This window comes from Dendrobates tinctorius, unplaced genomic scaffold (genome assembly GCF_039654945.1).
Source record: "Dendrobates tinctorius isolate UK_male_01 unplaced genomic scaffold, ASM3965494v1 ptg000056l, whole genome shotgun sequence".
Classification (NCBI taxonomy): Eukaryota; Metazoa; Chordata; class Amphibia; order Anura; family Dendrobatidae; genus Dendrobates; species Dendrobates tinctorius.
The window spans coordinates 3896550-3918909 of record NW_027361724.1 but is presented as its reverse complement, the minus strand read 5'-3'; the positions used below and the strand labels follow the sequence as shown (position 1 = coordinate 3918909).

The window sequence follows — 22360 nt, the reverse complement described above, 5'->3', positions numbered from 1 at the left end:
GTTTACCGAATGAGGCCTACAAAGAAAAGGACACAGTATCTACAGTCAAATATGGTGGAAGTTCAAAGATGTTTTGGGGTAGTTTGCTGCCTCTGGCACTAGGTGCCTTTCCTGTATGCCAGGCATCATGAAATCTAAAGAAAACCAAAAGATTATGGGTTGAAATGTAGTGCCCAGGACAATGACCCCAAACATACTTCATGAAGCCCCCAGAAATGGATGGAAACAAAGTGCTGGAGATTTCTGAAATGGCAAGCAATGAGTCCTGATCCAAATCCCATTGAACACCTGCGGAGAGATCTTAAAATTGCTGTTGGGAGAAGGCGCCTTCATATATCAGAGACCTGGTGCAGTTTGCGAAAGAAGAATGGTGCGATATTCCAGGTGAGAGGTGTAAGAAAGCTTGTGGATGGTTATAGGAAGCGATTGATTGCAGTTATTTATTCCAAAGGGTGTGCAACCAAATATGAAGCTGAGGGTGCCAACAATTTTGTCCGGAAATTTTTGGGGTTGTGTGTGAAATTAAGTCCAATTTACCATTTTTTATTTTTTTTTTCTTCGCTCCAATGCACATAAAGGAAATAAATAGGTGTATAACAAAACATGTGTAATTGCAATAATTTTCTGGGAGAAACACTTCATTTTCTGGAACAATTTCAAGGGTGTCAACACTTTCAGTCATGACTGTAGATTTACCTGGATTGTTGCAACTCCACACCCAAGTTAACTCTATAAGATATAAACTGGGTGAAGCTTCACTTCATTAGCTCATTTTTCATATTGAGTAACAGATCACATCTACAATACATCTACATTGAAATCTCAGTTAATATATAAAGTAAATTTCACATAAGATTTAAACCAGAGAACAGATCGCCATTAGTGTATCAGTAAAAAGGAGCTCTTGACACTTGGAGCATGACAAACTGTAATAAATATGCAACAAATTGTATATAGGTAGAAAAGTACAAAAAGTCATGGTAAATATACTCTATGACCAGAAGGTTTGGTGCCGGCTTCCATAGTAGATTACCTCAATTTCTTCATAGACGTGAACGGGGTCACTTATCCCTCTGTAGTTAAATGCAAAGTAGAAATATACACAGGCACCGGCATCGTAGGTCTGCGTCACCCTAAAAGAGGAGAAATAACATTTATGGGCTGTATGTGGATCACTCAGAAAATAAGCATCATGTAAGTACCACCTTCATGTACGCCAAAACTTGGTCAAGATGACACCAAGCCGGTTAATATTCTATAGCAGTGATTGCCAACCTACCGTTCCTGGGGAGTCTCTGATTTTAATTTCCATCTTGGGAAACACTTAAAGGAGTTTTCCAGAAATAGAAAAATATGCCTGCTTTCTTCTAGGGCCGTATCCACCTACACATTGTACATACAGTAGTATCACAGCTCAGCTCTACTGATTGCAATGTTTTGCTGCTGCATTAAATGGAGTTTCCACTACAGTATTGACAAGATCCTCCTTAGGCTGCTTTTACACTTACCGTGTTTTTGCGGGCCGATTTTGCGGCCCCAATAGATTCCTATGGGGCCGCAAAAATCAGCCTGCAACAATTAGTAGGAGGGCCGTGCTCCGTATGGCCGTGAGGGCGGTGAAAAAAATATCGAGCTTGCTCGATATTTTTCACGACTTACGGATAAGGCCGCAATGCATTTCAATGGTACCGCAAAAACAACGGTAGCTTGTTTTTGCGGTACCCCATATTTGCAGATCGCCGTATTTTTCCCAGCAATTGTTCAAAACAGGGAAAAACGCAAAAATCACGGCTATACGGCCCGCAAAAAAACACGGCAAGTGTAAAAGCAGCCTTAGGATGGGCCAGTAAACTGTGTGAGTGAGCGCTGGTGTCCTGTTACCGGGATTTGAGCTCCACATTCTGATATTGACTACGTATACCCTATCTTGAAGGCCCCCATACACATTACATGGCTGTTGCACAAACTATCAGTCAAGAAATAACTTTCTTTCCTGAATTCTCCATACACAGAAGCACTTGGGTCTGACGGCCTATTCTGATCCCCCGACTAACATGCCAGATCCTCCTCTCCCCCCGATATCACGGATTGGGGAGGGGGGGGGGGGGGGGGGTCTCTGTACACAATAAAAAGTCACCCTCTATCCCATCAATATCTGTGGTTTTGGCTGATTTTAGAAACTATCCAAGGGCTTTCCACTTCCTGCCGACTTCAACTCTAAAATATTCCACGGACCCATACATTCCTCAACCAAGAATCTGCAAAAACCCTAGTACATTAGTCCATGCGCTCATCATCTCCAGCCTTGACTACTGCAACCTCCTGCTCTGTGGCCTCCCCTTTAACACTGTCGCACCCCTCCAATCTATTCTAAACTCTGCTGCCCGACTAATCCACCTGTCCCCCCCGCTATTCCCTGACCTCTCTCCTCTGTCAATCCCTGCACTGGCTCCCCATTACCCAAAGACTCCAGTTCAAAAACCTAACCATGACATACAAAGCCATCCCAACCCGAGTCCTCCATACATCTGTGACCTCGTCTCCCGATACTTACCTGCATGAAACCTCCGATCCTCACAAGATCTCCTTCTCTACTTCCCTCAATTGCATACCAGACTTCTCCCGCGCATCCCCCCTACTCTGGAACTCTCTACCACAACATATCAGACTCTTGCCTACCATGGAAACCTTCAAAAAGAACCTGAAGACCTACCTCTTCCAACAAGCCTACAACCTGCAGTAACCATCGACCCGCTGCACGACCAGCTCTACCCTCGCCTACTGTATCCTCACCCATCCCCTGTAGATTGCGAGCCCTCGCGAACAGGGTCTTCTCTCATCCTGTACCAGTCGTGACTTGTATTGTTTAAGATTACTGTACTTGTATGTATTATGTATACCCCTCCTCACATGTAAAGCGCCATGGAATAAATGGCGCTATAATAAGAAATAAGAATAATAATAGGGGCCTTAAAAGGGAGTTTTTAACTTTCAGCAAAGTAGACCGCAAACTTTTACGGTCATGATGGTACTCACCATCTTACACTCCAGTACAGGCTCTCTGCCGGTCTCGGTTGTGACTGCAATCGGGACATCACGTCAACACAACACATCACTACTGCAGCCAATCACTGACCTCAGCACGAGCTGCTGTGCACAAGGATTGGCTGCAGGGGTGATGAGCGCTGTCAACATATCACCACTTCAGCAAAAATACAAAGACCAGTGCAGCGGCAGAGGACAGGAATGGTGTGAGGGAGAGTACCAGCTCGCTTTATTAAGGTTCACCTTGCTAAAAGTAGAAAAACCCTTATAGAATACAGTCATCAACATCAATGTAGTTAAGAAAAACCTCTTTAAACTTACGCAAAAACAACCAAATGTCACATCTGGGTATAATCCATGTTTACTTTTACAGGACGACCATCTCCAGCTCCCCCACCCCTTTGTATTATACATGGCAGATGTGCACACAGGGCCCCCCACCTTAGCACAGCAATAAATAAGGGGTCTAGGTATGAATCTGCTGTTATGGTTGTAAAGCATCAGAGGTCACAGGTTATCGAGGTTTGTCTAAAGCAGCTTAGTACAATCCATAGGGCCCCAGCATGGGGAACAGATTCCTGTATCTAAACAGTGCTAGATTTATTTAGAGCAGGTCAGAGGGTAAGAAATGGTGAATCATGCCACCGTCCAGCGAGTGCACAAGCTGATGCCAGATACAGATGCAGCAGCATTTCTTAAAAGGATACAGAAAGAAATCCTAATTCAAAAACTGTATGGCTATATCCACATGTGACTGTTTTTGCGCTTTTTTTTTTTCTTCTGCAGCCAAAATCTTCACTCTTTGGTAACAAACAATGCTGCGGATAAAATGCAGAAAACGGCAGCATTTTTGTTGCATTTATTGCTGTCTCTTTTAGGCGGATTGCATGTGTGATCTGTCTATAGTACATGTGAAAATTAATTTTATTCACTAAAACTTGCATTAGATTTCTGACATTTCAGATTTTGCTGGTAGTGTAAAACTCAGCTTCTGTTTTGCAGAAAAAAAATGCAGCAAAAACAACTTCTCTAAGGTGTATGACAGTTATCAACTGGGTAAAAACCATTTAACAGGAATGTGTCGGGACTTTTATATGCATTAATTATTGATTGTAATTATTTTTAATATAAAATGAAATTCTGTTTGTTTTCTTCACAATAAAGCATAATTTTTTTTAATGCATAAAACTTGGAGAAGCCATTTATACCTTACAAATAAAATTCAAGAACTCTTTAAAAAGTGCTGAGAGTCACAGATCGAGACAGTGTCAATCATGAGAGCAGTTTATTGACGATTATTCAGACTTAAAAAAAAAAAACAAAAAAAAAAAAACAAGAAAAGAAGAAAAGCCGACTTTTTTTGGTGGAACGCTAATATATTAGTTTTGGTTTTCTTGAGAGGGGTATACACTGCTGCTAGACACTTTTGGTGGTGTTGATCAAGTGTTGAAAATCAACATGTCCAAATCTTCTTTACCCAAACATTACCTTAAGGTGGAGTAAGCCCCTCATACACAATAGGCCAGGCACATATCTATACGGTGATATATGCTTGGCAACGTCTACAAAAGTGTCCCCATCCAAGGTGGTCAGTCTGCCCCATTACATGGCTCTGTTGGATGTTCAGTTTGGATCCCTTTTTTGGGGGATTTAGATGGCCCCCCCGATGCAGTGCTCAGCATATATGATCTAGGCCCTAGCTAGTCAGCCAGTTTTGCCAAAATTGTCAGGTTCGCCCAACTCCTTGGGTCCCCTATACGTGGAACATTAAACAGAACGCTGGACTACTGGAATTTTACAGCACTCAAGTAGGATGAAAAACAGGATGAAGAGTCACATTCCTTAAAAAAAAATAATAAAATCAGGCTCTATATAGCCATCCATGAAAATCACTTCTTTACACACCTATATTTAGATGTCAAAATATGAATTTGGATTTTAATCAGCCTCAATAGAATCCTATATTCTACGGCGCCTTCATCAGCCAAAAATATCAAAGAAAGTATTGAAAGCGCTGCCTGCTCTGTAAATCAGATACACAGAGATATACACACATCCCTGCAAGCATAGTCCAGGCACAAGAATAAAGGACTCAGTATTTCCCTTGCTTGTGGAATCCACTGAGCTGAAAATGAATTGCTGACCCGCTGCATTACTCTTGTTGAAGGATTGAATGGTACAGTAGCTATTAAATTCCAGCTGTTAAAACATATTCATAAATGGGAAAAGTCATACGCGGTATTCATGCTGCATACAGCACCGGCACAATCAGCACTACAGGCTGTCTAATCAGCTCTGATCAAGGGGGAAGTTAGAGGCCGACGAGTAAAGAAATCTATAGGAAGAGCTAATACACAGCTAAAGAACTGCTCGAAATAAATACTAGATACAGAACTGTTAAGAATTAAAAATTATGTTGCCTTCATCACAACAAAACTCTCCTCTGCCTGTTGTCAAGAGTAATCAGTAGAGATGCCGAGATGGATTACAGGCAGTAGGACCGGTCTCTGCTCCTGCTCTCCTGTCTGTCAAACATCATACAGGCACAAAAGATAGGCGCCTTTCATTTCTGGAAAGACAAAACGCTAGATCAGTGTTTCCTAAACTCCAGTCCTTACTGCCTCCTTCCACAGATCAAGGTTTCAGGATTTCCTTAGTATTCCACAGGTCAGAGAGCCTGATGCCTTGATCATAATTCCATCACCTGTGCAATACTAAGGCCTGTTTCACACTTCCGTTTTTTCAAATCCGTCAAAATCCGTTGTTTTCCGTAAAAAAACGGATCCGCCATTTTTTGCAGGATCCGTTTTTTTTGTCCCATAGACTTCCATTACGGTTACCGCGGATCCGTCAAAAAAACGGATCCGTTTTTAAAAAAACGGATCCGTTTGCATCAGTTTCCGTCAAAAAAACGGAAACGGATCCGTTTGGCGGACACAAAAACGGAAGTGTGAAACAGGCCTAAGGAAATCTGGAAAACATGATTAGTTGGGGGAACCATGAAGACTGGAGTTTGGGAAACAGTGTACTAGATAATGGCAGGTATAAGGCATGCTGGAAAGTAAGAGAAAGGAAGTTACAGCATCTACAGTGCTGGAAAAATGCTAATGAAAAGGAACCACTTGCTCAAAAACCGCAAACTGCAAGTTACAGAGTATCGTGACAGTTCTTGGACATATTAGAAAGCTGTGAACCAAAAGCAGCCATCATGAGAAAATGACAGTCTACATCATGTTATTTTGCGTTTCGTGTATTTAACAAAAAATGGCAATGTTCTGTTATCACATTATGATATTTATTAGGAACAAAATAGCAATCTTGCAATTTTCACAGTGGCCACTGGGGCGTCTTTAGACTCAATTTATGTCATTTCAGCAGTTTCATTATCATCAGAGTCAGGATTACGATGACCAGTAAGACCTCTTTACCCAGTTAATAACACAGGATCCTCCATTCACAATCGGTTCATATCTGACCCCGATTCTCCCTGCCTTCATGATCAACATTGTGGCTATGTACATGTATTGTTTCCTGAAACAATAGGAAGTTAAGAGCCTTAAAAGCCCCAGTAGCCAGTGAGAAAAGTGCAAGAGTTCTATTTTTCATACAGATTATGATATTGGGAAAAAAAAGAAAAAAAATACTGCCAAAAATAATTAAAAACAAAAACAAAATCATGTTAAACACGAAAGTCTGATATAAACAATAGGTCATTTTCTCATGACAGTTTCCCTTTAATTACTGTAGGAAATTATGGACGCAAGACTGTGTGCTTTTCTATTGGCTGTGTGTGGAAGTACAGGAACGCTTTAATATTTTTTTTCCAACATATCTGAGTTGTATGAATTTCATAAAATGGGTTATCCTTCTTCTCACAACCAATTGTGATGACTGTACTCAATTGTATGGGTCCTTGGATGCCCAGTCTGAAGAAGGTCTAATTAAAGACAGAAACGTCACGTGTTTTGGGATTATGAATAAATACAGCATTGTCTATTTTTGAGTGCCGGATTTATTTTTACATTCATGGATGCCATGAGAACCCAGTGACCGAGGCATTTTCCTGAGTCCACTGGATGTGGGTAGGCCATCAGACTTTAGGCGCATAGCTGGGGTTTCTTCTTCTAACTAAAGTGGAAATAATCTGAATAAAACACTGAATGAGACTCTACTGTAATGGGAAAAGTATAACGGTGACTGGACAGAGCGCGCAGTTTACATTAATGCCACATAAAAGTACATGGAGTTTGTAGATTTGGAGACATGTCATTGCTAAAAATATCTCCTATTTATTTAGACACAAGCACCACAGTCTGCTGTAAAAGCCATTACATCTACCCCGCACACATTCAGTCCTTCTATATAGGACTTACAATAGATATTTCTATAAAGGCACATGTTGCAGGGAACTCTACAGGGAAATAAAGAACGTTACAAAACTTTACATCTTAGGACTTAAAGGGATACTAAACTTTTTATAATCTTGATATACTGCAGCCTCTTTAATGCCCTACAGAATGGCAGTGGTCCGGGCCCCAACACCCCCACTAAACACTCAATGCAAAGGGCAGAAGCACTCAATATTAATCAACAAATTCAGGTTTTTCCTTCAGTCTCGCTACCACAGGTGGATGAAACCAGGCCCTCTCCGTGCCGTCTGCCCTTGCCAAAATTTGTAAGAGAATGGCTGCTGGTAAAGAGCTCACCGAGACCAGCGCGGTCCTGTAATGGGATATCATTGGTGTAACAAGGCAGTCCATGACACTTGTTCTCTCCTAAATATTCCACCGTCACTTGTGAGTGAAATTACTGAAAGCTGGAAAAAAACTGCAGCAACTCCGGTATGAAATGGAGACCGTGTAAAATTACAGAGTGGGGTCCCCGAGAGGCGAGAAGCAGAGCGCATAAAAGATACCAACGCTCTACTGATTTTATAACTCCACCAGAGGATGGCACGCCTGCCGAAACGCGCGTCGGAGTAGTGGCAACACAGCATAAGACTAAGGCAATTTACCCTTTAGTTGGTTTAGTACACTTCAGTGGCAAAGCTTATACTCATGCTACTACCTATGTGAATTCCCTAAAAAGGTATCAGCTGCTAGCTACCTCCAGGTTTTACACTTATTCATGGGTCCTGTAGCCATCTGCTGATGCATTTCATTAGATCTTGTTACATGCTTTGCATTATATATGTTATAATGAACCTTGCCTAATTGTGGCGCAATCTTTTGGTCACTAACTGTCATCACTCTAGTCCACAGTATTTTATATATTTTTTATATATTTGGAATTAACAGTCTTTTATTTTTACTACTTCATGGTTCTTTGTGCAATTTTTCTATATGCTCCCCTGATTCTATAACTGTAGAGTTTAAACCTCCTCTAGCACTAAAATCAGTGAAAAACTGTGCACTTCATGACATGGGTTTCCATGGCCAAGCTGCTGCATTCAAACTGTAAATCACCAAGCACAATGACAAGCATCGGATGGAGTAGTGTAAAGCCGCCACCACTGGACTCTGGAGAAGTGGGAACGTGTTCTGTGGAGTATATCCCCACAGATCATCAATTGGGAAAATCCTAGTGCAGCTCTAAAGAAGATCTGTCATATCTTCGGCAGAAATCCCAAGCGACAGCCCGACCGAGCGACAGCCCGCCCGAGCGACAGCCCGCCCGAGCGACAGCCCGCCCGCTGAGGCTCCTCTTGTAAATTATACATATTTGCCATTGGCAAATCAGTGATGTGTGAGCATGGTGTTAGCCAAGGATCTGCACAAACAATATAACTTTTTCATGGGCTCGGTGTTATGTCATTAAAATGGAATACAAAATCATAAAATACACTGCAAAAAATTCCGTAGCCCATTTTTCATCACTGCTACAACCCCTACCAGCAACTGGCAGCGAATATTCCTGAATCTGATTGTGTGTGGCCATTATGAAGGCAGAAAGTTTACATAAGACCCATAATAACCTGGCCTTACTGTAGAGGGCCAATGTGAAGATTTACATTTTTCCATGCTGCCCTGGGATTCCAGAAAAAAAAGAAGAGATAATCAACCCAAGCCTCCCCCATAAACATGTAAAGACAAAGCAGAGAATATGTTTGACATTTTTGTGCTAAGGAATTTGGTTTACAGCCCAGGTCGTTTTTGTTAGCATTGCAGCGTGAAGATATATGCCCGGCAATTATCCCGTGTAGAGGGAATAGATAATAAAGACACATTTGCAATGTGCCACCAAGAAAGTTTTAAAGGGCATTTCCTCAGATGTTGAGGCTTTTAAGTGATCTGTTATTCATCTTTTTACCACATCCTTCAATTACTTTCTTTAGTTCTAAATAAAATCTACAATCCTGTTTACAGCTTTGGAGGGTTTTGTAACGGCCAAACTGCTAACAATTTAATTTAGCTCATTCGAGTAAAAATAACATGTCAGTGAGAGATAAAAACGTTACGTCGCTGGCATAAAGCAAAGTATAAAACTTTTTTTTTCCTTCCGGTGTGCCATTCTAATTTTAAACCCATAAAGCGTCGGTCGTAGGAATTAACGGGCGCGCAATAATGCTTTACTTTCACAAGATTTGGGGTTCCGAAATGAACGGTCATGAAACGTTACTGTGAGTTCGGAGTTTCAAGGTCATGATTTTTATTTTTAGTTTGTCCGTTTTAGAAAATACTTATACATTCTTCCCATCAAGAGGAATGCAAGTTTGGAACTCTAGCTGGTTGCTCGGTTATTCCTCTTGGGAAGGTTGACACAAATTGATAGGTGTTCCCACCGTTACTGCTGCCTCCTTAGTGGGTGTGTGTACTTATCAGTCTCAGTAATGACTGCTTTTATGCAGTGACACACCCTCTTGATAAAAGAAAGGGTAACACCCATTTGTTAATTTATTCAGGCTTCTCTAGGAATAACAGAAGAACAGCACATAATGTAGAGTTAGATGAAAAACACTCCGGCATCAAGCTGGCCATATACATTATTATTCGGCTGACTGCCATCTCTTCTGGACTCCCCCATTGGCCAACCTTTCCAGTGTTCTCTATGAGAGAGCTGCTGCCTAAACAGTCTGGCCACAGCTTCTCTCTCCACTAAACCAAAGGTAGAGGACATTAAAATTCAATCACCCAATCGTTTTGTCCCCCCGACATTATTTGTCGGACGGAGTAGAGGGACCCCCTTCAAATGAGTGTGGCTGCTGATGTTGTTTAAATTGGACGACAATTAGTGATGACCAAGCGTGCTCGGATAAGGCGTTATCTGAGCATGCTATGTGTTAATAAAGTATTTTCGGAGTGCTTGAATACTATGTTTGAGTCGGCGTGGCTGCAGGTCTCTTGGCTGTCCGACAGCCACAACACATGCCTAGCAAAGAGGTAATCCTTGTATGTGTTGCAGTTGTTGAACAGCCACACGACACGCAGCCGTGGGGACTCTAGCGTAGTATTCAAGCACACCGAAGATACTATTAGTACATGAGCATGTTTGGATAACACCTTATCTGAGCACGCTCGCTCATCACTAACGACCATCTGATGTGTATGGTGGCATTAAAGTGTACCAAACTTTAAAATACCCTTTTATATATCACAGGGGATGCCATGTGCTGCCGATCATTGGGGGTCAAAGTCTTGAGATCAGCAATGACCGTTCATGTGCTGCCGATCACTAGGAGTCGGGGACTTGACAACAGCACTGATCGGTCAAAGCATTGATCTGAAGTGCACTGCTCCTCCTTGAGCCGCACGCTCAGACCATCCGTACATTACTACTACAAGATCGGCAGTACTATTCAGCCGCATGTAATATCTATAAACCATTTTTTTTTTCCCCATCATAGTTACGCTTTAGAAATTCATGAGAAATGCAAGTGTTCACTAAAACAGAACAGCTGACAGGTCATGATTAGTGATGGGCGAGCAGCATCGTTGCTCGGGAGATCTCCAAGTATTTTGGCGTGCTCGGAGATTTCGTTTGTGTCGTCTCAGCTGCATGATTTGCGACTTGTAGACAGGCTGAATACATGTGGGAATTCCCTAACAAACAGGCAACCCCCACATGTATTCAGCCTGTCTACAAGTCGCAGACCATGCAGCTGAGGCGACAGAACTAAATCTCCGAGCACACCAAAAGACCCGAGCAACGAGTATACTCCCTCATCACTAGTCACGATTAAATGGGTCATTTGGTAAGCCCCTTCCGAAAACCCCACATTTAGTGGACAAACTTCTAGATTTCAGATAGGGCCAGTACTTTGGGGGATGCATGGTGCCCTCCTGAATAGGGAATCAGTGACACTTGAAACCTTTTAAGTTAAAATGTGAAACTTTTCTACAAAAAAAAACAAAACAAAAAAAAAAACGTTTCTTCTTAATAGTACCTCGAGATTGTGGTAACGTCCAGCGTCCTGAACCCAAAAGAAGTAGCACATGGCATGTACTGTGGTACAGTGTAAGCAGTAAACCACCGATATTCCCAATCTCAACATATGATGGAAAGTAGGCATACCTGCACGTGGACAGCGGAGGGAACTGCACACCTTTTTCTTTGCACTCTAGAACAATCCTCTCCTTAACGTTCCGGCAAAGGTCGAGCACTCTAGATTTAGGGGGAAAAAAATCCAATGTTTAGTTTACGCTTTCTTTACACAAAACTTCTAAAATAAACACACTTAAGATAAACTGAGCATTATTTCAACATTTTTCTACTTTTTGGCTTAGGGTACCGTTACACCTAGCGACTCACCAGCGATCCCGACCAGCGATATGACGCGGTCAGGATCGCTGGCGAATCGCTAGGTGGTCGCTAGTGAGCTGCCACACAGGCAGATCTCACCAGCAACATCGCTGGGGACGGGGATCGCTACTTACCTGTCAGACGCGGCGATCCTGCGTCCTCCCGCCCGGCTCCATGCGTCGCTCGTCGGCGCCACAGGAAGTGGCCGACGAGGAATGATCCAGGAGCTTCTCGCGCGATCAGCGATAATCAGCGGGGGAGCCGGTCGGAGGTATCACATGCAGCGATATCGCTAGCAATATCGCTGTAACGTCACAAAATCGGTGACTTTACAGCGATATTGCTAGCGATATCGCAGTGTGTAACGGGGGCTTCACTTTCAGGGACTTATACCATACCAGCAGTGCCTTTATTAGCAGGACTATCTGGATGTTGGAGTCCCATGGATTATACGGTGATGGCGTATCATAGCGCTAGGTCACCACATGGAAATAGCATTTTAAATCTCTGCAATGAGACATGAATGGTGCTGATCAAACGTTTACCTGTCCCATGGAACCGAAGTCTCAAAGGACTCGCCTATCAGATAATAATCCATGCCGAGGTCCTACAGGACAGAAACATAATGGGTGTTAGAAATACACTCATGATAAAATGGATGAAGGCGGCAAAGACAGAGGTAATCAGTGAGGTTGCGGTAACTATACTGTACTACATACATCATCTGTGCACACATCAGTATATTTCAGCAAGAGTGTGGCAGCCTCCTCTTAATACATTGCATTCATCATTTTATATAACACTGTGTACTTTACAATTGCGCATTTTGCCTTTCTACCCTAATAGTTCTTCTCTCTTCTCTGCTCTATGTAGAAACAGGAAGTCTATTTTCCCTACATTTATCATTCCCTTCTTCATCTCCTGAACCAGTTGCTCCCTCTTTCCACAAGCCAGAGACTTTTGCAGTGATGACTCATACAGGGAAAATTGACCTCCTGTTTCTACATAGAGCTTAGAAGGATTCAGCTAGTCCGTTCTTAATCAGGTGATATCATAGATCTAACGGAAAAGAGAAGTATTAGTTGTGTAGAAAGGCAAAATGAGCAATTGTAAGTACACAGTGCTATATAATATGATGACTGCAATATATTAAGAGGATAAATACTTTGATGGGAGCGTTACTTTAAAGTCTGCAGTCACTGTATGTGACTGCAGACGTCTGAATCCTCACAGCTCACGCACCGCACTCTAAGGATCCTCAGGTTTTGGCGGAAAAAACAGGTGGTCATGTGACATCAAGTATGTGATTTCCATACTTCTGGCCACATTCCGACTAGACGTGTCCGGCTAGCTCAATACAAGTGAAATGATTTGTGGCCGTGTATGTCTAGTCAGAATGTTAGGAAAAGACTGGACAATTCCTTTAAAGCTAATGCGCCACTCACAGGTTTAGATCAGGGATGCACAACCATTTCAGATCCAAGCGCCACTGTCATATTGAACTAAACACTAGGGGCTGCAATAAAACTCAACGGGGTATTAGCATCTAAAACATTTACGGCACATCTAGAGAATATCAAATATCCGATATGTGAGGGTTGCTATTCTAGGACTTCCACTTTCCAGAATGGCGGGCATCTTCTCTTCCCCATATGTAGTCTCATTGCTGAAAATATCTGAGCGCTTCACTACTCCAATAAAAATGGATTAATTCGTGTAGGCCACCTCATTTCTTACTGGAGAGCCATAAAAGGGTCAGGAGACCCACACACTGGCCACTCAGTGCACAATTAAAGGGGTTGTCCACTAGTCGAACAACCCATTCTGAATCCTTATGGTTTTCCCCCAGTAAAAACACATCTCCGATGCTGTCACTGTTCCAACGGTGTCAGCACTGGCTCTCCCAGGGACCTAGGGACTTAATTGTCATATGGAGGTGGTGAGACAGCAGCTGCTCGCACTTCCTACGGCTGTCTTGATTTGTTCAAAGGAGGATAGCGCGCAACCAGCGCCACCTGGACGCAGGGATCGCGCAACAATGTCACGTGATCCCTGGGAGAGCTAATGTCAACAACGCTGGAACGGCACCGGAGTGGAATATGGATGTTAATATTTTACAGGGGGGGAAACAGAGATTAAGAAGGGGTTGTCTGAGTAGTAAACAACCCTTTAAGTACTTGCACCCGCTCCCAAGCTACGCACCTCTCCTCACTGGTATGAAAAGCGCATACAAGCAGCCAGGCCGCATATGGCGACAGGCTGCGCTCCCCCGATTGATATTGTAAGCTCTTACAGCCAGGGTGATCTTTTTTGCCATTTCAGAAAGTAAAACATTTTGAAAAACTACAATATGACTAAAGAACACAGTCGACTGTGATTCACAGGATTACACAGAGAGCCGGCGACTTTAAAGGCAACCTGTCCGTACGTTTCTACATATGGAGGAAGTGGTATGGCTATATAGACAGTTTGCCACCAATTAAAATGAAACCTTTTTTGTAGAGACCTGATGTGCCAGTCATGAGAAATCTAGCATAAAAGCAATATGCAAATCTGGCCAGATGTGCATTGAAGGCGTGTCAGAGCACAGACTGCTTCTACTAAGTGCACTAACACGCCTCCAGAACACTTCCAGCCTGATTTGCATACGTTTGTAATGACTGGTTCATCGGATCTCTACAAAAAAGGTGTCATTTTCATTAGAAAAAAAGCGCCAATCAGCCATTCCACTTCCTCCATATGTAAAACCATACTGACCAGTTCCCATTCATGCATCCTTCTGAGAAGCCATAGCCTTCACATCCGTGCGTTACGCTATTCCCATTTGTAGAAACGGAGCCAGCAGATAAGACATTAATAAATTGAGCATTAAATCTCCCAGTATCTGTTCCTGATTGTGAATAAGTACCAAATAATGCACTGACTTCTCAATTGACCACTCGCCCATCAATCGCAGCAACATCTGCATACCCTGAACTAATATGCCTTTATTTGTTTTCTATGGCAAAAGAAAAGGCTAAAAAAGAAAAAGAAAATGAATAGCATCTGCTTGGGGAAAAAAAAAAAAAAAGAAAAAGGCAAAGACGTGTAGCAAATTTTAAAGGGATCTTTATAAAGCTCTCAATATTCCTTAGGGTCAGAACATGTCAATATTCACACTGGTGACCAGACAAAGAGGGGAGGAAAATAGATGCGACCTACCCGAAGGTAAGCAATGACGAATGTCAGCATGTAACCTCTCTGCCCATTATCTTCGCCTGCTGCCAGACCTCTGCAATTGTAAAGATGGTCAATGATTAACTGGATATTTATGCACAATCGTTACATGCTGAAGTCATAGGATTTCAATGGAGAAAAAAAATACACAAACACATTTACGATGCTTAAAACAATGACGTCCAACTTAAAGCACTCCGGGCCATTAATACCATGTAACCATATATTTTAGTGGGGTTTGGAAGACTTATCCTTTTAAAGGGAACCTTTAACACCCCCCCCACCCGGGTGTTTTTAACTAAAAGAGCCACCTTCAGCAGCACTAAGGCCGCATTCTGTGAAGGTGGCTCTTCTGTTTCTGGCCCCTAGTAGCGCTGAAATATTAACTTTTATAAATAGGTCCTCATACCTGTAATTTCTCCCATAGGTATGGTGTGTCCACATGAAGCAGCCGCCTCCCCGCCATCAATCATGTCTCTGCAGCGTCTGGGCCCCGCCTCCCATAGCCGTCCATTATGCCCCTGTGCTGCCGTCTGGCCCCGCCTCCCATAGCCGTCAATCATGCCCCTGTGCTGCCGTCTGGGCCCCGCCTCCCATAGCCGTCAATCATGCCCCTGTGCTGCCGTCTGGGCCCCGCCTCCCATAGCCGTCAATCATGCCCCTGTGCTGCCGTCTGGGCCCCGCCTCCCATAGCCATCAATCATGCCCCTGTGCTGCCGTCTGGGCCCCGCCTCCCATAGCCGTCAATCATGCCCCTGCGCTGCTGTCTGGGCCCCGCCTCCCATAGCCGTCCATCATGCCCCTGCCCTGCCGTCTGTGCCCTGCCTCCCATAGCCGTCCACCATGCCCCTGCCCTGCCGTCTGTGCCCCGCCTCCCATAGCCATCCATCATGCCCCTGCCCTGCCGTCTGTGCCCCGCCTCCTTCTGTCTCCCATGCCGGCGCCTGCTCTCTGAAAACAGTTCTCGGGCATGCGCAGTGCGCGCTGCCCGTGAACTGACATCAGGCGATCACGCCTGCATGTTGTGGAGGCCCCAGATCCTGCCCCATAGTGTGAATACTTCATAACCCACACTGCAGGGCAGGACCTGTTGTCCTTCGAGGGATTTGATACCAGGGACAAATTTTTTCTTCTATATTATGGGTAAGGAATTTTCCAACTATAGATGGATCAGAGGGATGGCGGTGAGCTGTAGTTACATTCGTACAATTTTGGGGTATATTCAAATTCTAGCAGTTCAAATTTTTCATTTTCACCACCTAAAAAGCATGCTATGAATTTTTTAATATTTTTACAAAAAGATAATTGTGAATGTGTGGCAAATAAACAGGATCAACTTAAATATTTGTTGGCCCAGTCCAGTGATCCGCCACTTCTGGACCTCCATTTTTCCATTCATATCCACAGTAATGCACCACGGCATGTGTACAGACTCTGCGCAGGCACACTGTTTTTCGGAAGCTAGCTGTTCTTCCCTCTAAAGCACTCTAACCATGAGTCAAGTCATTCTTAATGCCAGAGCAACCATCGTTAAGAAATGGAAATCCTTAGCTTAACTATTCATATTTGAAGTATGAAATTCTGTCTCTTTTAGATTCCAACTAGAAAGGTTTTATCTTTCAGATCATCTGGATCGGGAGCTAAAGTCGGCCATACACATTAGATGGTTGAACATTCGTCTGATGGCCATCTCAGCCGACCCTCCCATACACAGAACTAGCTCGGCTAAGCGCTTGTGTAGTCCATGAGGAAGCCGCCAACTATATTCGATCTTTTGTTAGATCACAGATGAGGAGAGGTGACATTTAATGGCTCCTTTGTGGATACCAGTGAACGCATCACACCTAATGCAGTTGGATTCTCACAAATGTCAGGATTTAAAACCTCATCCCACACATTTTCTTTTTCTCTTACTTTCTGATAAGTTAAATCAACACTATTTTTTTTTTTTTTTTTAAATTTGGCGTGCTCGGAGATTTAGTTTTCGTCGTCTCATCTGCATGATTTGCGGCTGCTAGACAGCTTGAATACATGTGTGGAATGCCTGTTTGTTAGGGAATTCTCACATGTATTCAGCCTGTCTTACAAGTCGCAAATCATGCAGCTGAGACGACGAAAACTAAGGCTGTGTGTGCACGTTGCGGATTCTGCTGCGTTTCCGCAGCGGTTTTGACCCTGCGGAAACGCAGTAGTTCCGCAGACATGGTACAGTACCATGTAACCCTATGGCTTTTCAAAACCGCTGTGCTCACGCTGTTTTTTTCCACGCGGTTTTGCTGCGGTTTACAAACCGCAGCATGTCAATTGTTTGGGCGGTTTCCGCAGAGGTTTCACACCTTTAACATAGTAAAGGTGTGAAACCGCAGGGCTAAACCGCAGGTCACTTTACCTGCGGCTTTACCTGCGGATCCACGTGGAAAAACCCGCAGGTGAATCTGCAATGTGTGCACATAGCCTAAATCTACGAGCACGTCAAAATACTTGAGAGGACACCCGAGCAACGAGTATACTCGCTCATCACTGGTCACCACCCTTCTTGAAAAGTTTCCCCCTCCCATATACTAATGTGCCACAAACAGGAAGCTGATATCACCAACCAGTCCCATTTTATTTAGTTGTATCCATATAAATGGACCACCCTGTAGTTCTTGTGTGCACCATTGCTATAAATGCAGTTTTCAGTAAGGCCATGAGCAAGATTATGACAAAGCTGACTTACTTGGCATCGCTTTTCTGTACCCTAAAATTAATGCAAATTGGCAAACCTGGTGCATTTCTAGCTACGCCCCCTTCGCCAAGTTTGTCTTTCTCATCAAAAGAGAGGTGTAAAAATATCTAAAAAACACTTAGGCCGGGGTAACACTGCGTTATGGCAGTCCGTTAAAGGGACTGCGTTACACCGCGGTATAACGCAGTCAGTTAACGCCGCCATAGACCCCCATTATGTGGCGCATCGCGACGTATGCACTAAAGCGGCACGCGATCGCAACGTGCCGTTCTTCCCTGACGAAGCCTCGGGCGCGGGCTGCATAAAATTCAGGGGTTTTATTTTAAATAGATAAAAGTAACAGCGTGGTGGTGAACGGCATACTGCTATGCCAACAGTATGGATAGCAGCCGATTCGCACCAAGCAGGTGCTTCTTTTTGGTCCCAAGTACCACCACGGTAGTACACCTGTTTATGTGGAAATAGGTGTGCTACCTGGGTGTTACTTGGGACCAGGGAGCAGCACATGCTCTGGACGAAACGGCAGTTGTCCATACAAAGGAGTATGCCATTCACTACTATACTGTTACTTTTATCAATATGGAAATTAAGTCTCTAAATTTTAAGCAGGGGTGAGTGCCGTAATATCTGTATATATTCCAGAATACTTGGAATGGAACTGAAACAAGCCTGGAACATAAGTTGGTCAAGAATGCAGGGTGACCATGTGAAATAAATATATATGTATTAAAAAAAAAAAAAACACAGATAATTATCTTAATTAGACTGGAAATGAGTGTGGCCTCTCCGTGATTGATCTCATGTATAATTGCCTACCCGCCGTGCAGTCTTTCACCCTCAGTGACACAAAATGATTTCATGATGTACAAGTGGCTACACATGAAGGATGGGAAGAACCGCGGATCGGAGTCACTGAACACAGATCCATCAACTCCCTTTCTTCCTCACTTCCTAATGATGGGCCAATGTATGAAAAGTAAAATTAAACATGGGCTCAGGCCGAAACACCATCAGGGCCGAGATGGAGCGACAAGTTCGGATACTCAATGTGAAAATTGGAGGGTGGTGGTGGTGGGGGTAAGAAATGGCAGGCCGGACAATTGCCATTTTATTTGCGGTGTTTTCCATCGATCAGCCATGTAATCCATCAAGGAAGACGGACAGAAAACTCCCCGTCATTACTCAGCCTGTTACCAGAGTGAAATGTTTTCTGTCCCTTTGTAGCAGCACAAAACAATTAGTGACAGGGGGTGGGCTATTGACTATTTATCAAATCTTCTTGATTACTCCGTTTCCTTTCTAAAACATAGGACTCTAAGCTGTAGCAGACAAAAAAAAATTAAATATTAACTTTCCCCTGTCGTTAGTAGCAAGGAAAAAGAAAAAAACGATATCAATCAATATACAAGAATTTAGGTATACAAAAACACACGGAAGAAACATTTAGTGACACCTGGAAGTGGCAGACAACACTATAAAAAAACATCACTTTATAGAAAGGCCGAGGCAGGCCAAACAGTAGAGTACAAAAATGGGAGGACTGAGAAATAAACTATTAAAATGTCTATCATTAACATGTATCTAGTGGCTGAAGTCTAGCCCACTAACCAGGCCCCTATGGTAGGCATTTATGGCAGGTTTGGACTTTTTTTTATATATTTTTTTTTTTTACTTTGTTATACAGGGTACACATTCATAACAAATACATAGACAGCGCACACGAACAAATGTAACATTAGGGCCGCTCAATTGACAGTTCTTCATGGACAAAGTGTCTGCAGGAGATAAAAAATAAACTACAGAATTCACTATTATGGGCAGAGTCCTGAATAACACCCACCCATTCAACTCTGTGTGTGCATTAAAAAAGAACATTAAAAAAAAAAAAAAAAAAAAAAAACACAGCAACCCCCCCACCCCCCCCAAAAAAATGGATCCCACGCAGAACATTAGTGCTGCATCTGATTTTTATGGATATTTTGTAGGAAACCATATCATGTACATTTTTGAATGCAGATGTGGGAAAATGGATCGTACAGGGTTCACAAGAAAAAAAAAAAGTAGTCAATACGGATGAAAATCGCCCAAGTGTATGTGAGTATACTGTATAGTAAATGCAGGGTTAGACACAGAAGGCGGCCCTTATGCAAAAAAACAAAAACATGTAAGGGACCATTGCAGTCCAATAGTCACGCTCAATGTACCCATTTGTGTGTGTTTGAGAGAAGCAGCTTATGATATGGAAGCGAATATATATATATATATATATATATATATATATATATATACACATATATATATATATATATACATACACACACACACACACACACACACACACACACACACACACACACACACACACACAGTGCCTACAAGTAGTATTCAACCCCCTGCAGATTTAGCAGGTTTGATAAGATGCAAATAAGTTAGAGCCTTCAAACTTCACACAAGAGCAGGATTTATTAACAGATGCATAAATCTTAAAAAACAAAAAATTATGTGGCTCAGTTAAATTTTAATAAATTTTAAACATAAAAGTGTGGGTCAATTATTATTCAACCCCTAGGTTTAATATTTTGTGGAATAACCCTTGTTTGCAATTACAGCTAATAATCGTCTTTTATAAGACCTGATCAGGCCGGCACAGGTCTCTGGAGTTATCTTGGCCCACTCCTCCATGCAGATCTTCTCCAAGTTATCTAGGTTCTTTAGGTGTCTCATGTGGACTTTAATCTTGAGCTCCTTCCACAAGTTTTCAATTGGGTTAAGGTCAGGAGACTGACTAGGCCACTGCAACACCTTGATTTTTTCTCTCTCGAACCAGGCCTTGGTTTTCTTGGCTGTGTGCTTTGGGTCGTTGTCTTGTTGGAAGATGAAATGACGACCCATCTTAAGATTCTTGATGGAGGAGCGGAGGTTCTTGGCCAAAATCTCCTGGTAGGCCGTGCTATCCATCTTCCCATGGATGCGGACCAGATGGCTAGGCCCCTTGGCTGAGAAACAGCCCCACAGCATGATGCTGCCACCACCATGCTTGACTGTAGGGATGGTATTCTTGGGGTTGTATGCAGTGCCATCCAGTCTCCAAACGTCAAGTGTGTGGTTGGCACCAAAGATCTCGATCTTGGTCTCATCTGACCAGAGAACCTTGAACCAGTCTGTCTCAGAGTCCTCCAAGTGATCATGAGCAAACTGTAGACGAGCCTTGACATGATGCTTTGAAAGTAAAGGTACCTTACGGGCTCGTCTGGAACGGAGATCATTGCGGTGGAGTACGTTACTTATGGTATTGACTGAAACCAATGTCCCCACTGCCATGAGATCTTCCCGGAGCTCCTTCCTTGTTGTCCTTGGGTTAGCCTTGACTCTTCGGACAAGCCTGGCCTCGGCACGGGAGGAAACTTTCAAAGGCTGTCCAGGCCATGGAAGGCTAACAGTAGTTCCATAAGCCTTCCACTTCCGGATGATGCTCGCAACAGTGGAGACAGGTAGGCCCAACTTCTTGGAAAGGGTTTTGTACCCCTTGCCAGCCCTGTGACCCTCCACGATCTTGTCTCTGATGGCCTTGGAATGCTCCTTTGTCTTTCCCATGTTGACCATGTATGAGTGCTGTTCACAAGTTTGGGGAGGGTCTTAAATAGTCAGAAAAGGCTGGAAAAAGAGATAATTAATCCAAACATGTGAATACTTTAGGGGAACCAAACAGAATTCTGGTGGTTTGAGGGGTTGAATAATAAATGACCCTCTGAATAAACTTTTCACAATTTAAAAAAAAATTAAACAAAGAAATAACATTCTTTTTTGCTGCAGTGCATTTCACACTTCCAGGCTGATCTACAGTCCAAATGTCACAATGCCAAGTTAATTCCGAATGTGTAAACCTGCTAAATCTGCAGGGGGTTGAATACTACTTGTAGGCACTATATTATATATATATATATATATATATATATATATATATATATATATATATATATATATATATATATATATATATATATATATTTATATTAGGGATTCCACTCGCTCAGGAGCCACGGGAGACAATCAGGAGGCACGTTCCTTTAAAAGTTAATAGGGTTTATTGCTCCATAGCCCATAAACCAGCACATAACATAAGGAATAGCCTTTAGCTCAGGCGAAAGCAAGCATAAACATCGATTATTTCAGGCTCAGTCCTGGAGCCTCAGCAAAACACAGGAGGCTTATCCCTCCTCACATATAGTCAATATACATAGGCCTCCCAGGGTCAGCAGCCTCAGCACGTGGTCTTCAGGAAGGTAGCACACCTTCCTCCCACATAGGCCTGCCGGGACCTTCCACATGGCCCAATCAGATCCATGTGCTCTCTTTCATGTGACCCAACCTCAGGTACCTTATATGGTCCATAACCACACCCACAGGTGATCACATGGCTATGACCTCACTAAAGGTCCTATTACACTCAGCCACACATATACTTTATTATGACACTCAAACACACCCCTGGGAGGGTTTGTAGGTAACCAGGCCAGCCCATCTCTAGTTACCTGGAGACTTCTCCCTTACACATTGAAGCAACACCTCAGCAATATCATTGCTGAAAAACACAAGTCTCCATCCCAAAGCCACCCACTTTGGGATACATAA

General features: G+C 43.1%; 1 protein-coding gene across 1 annotated transcript in view; it reads right to left on the bottom strand.

The window, feature by feature from the left end:
- The window catches only part of AGPS (alkylglycerone phosphate synthase), a 214174-nt gene that overhangs the window by 28077 nt on the left and 163737 nt on the right, over positions 1-22360 (bottom strand). Inside the window, exons 15-18 of the mRNA XM_073577433.1 lie at positions 14986-15055; positions 12330-12391; positions 11557-11646; positions 1034-1133 (exon numbers count right to left, since the gene is read on the bottom strand). Of these exons, the coding sequence (XP_073433534.1) occupies positions 1034-1133; positions 11557-11646; positions 12330-12391; positions 14986-15055 (322 nt within the window). The remainder of the gene's footprint in view (positions 1-1033; positions 1134-11556; positions 11647-12329; positions 12392-14985; positions 15056-22360) is intronic.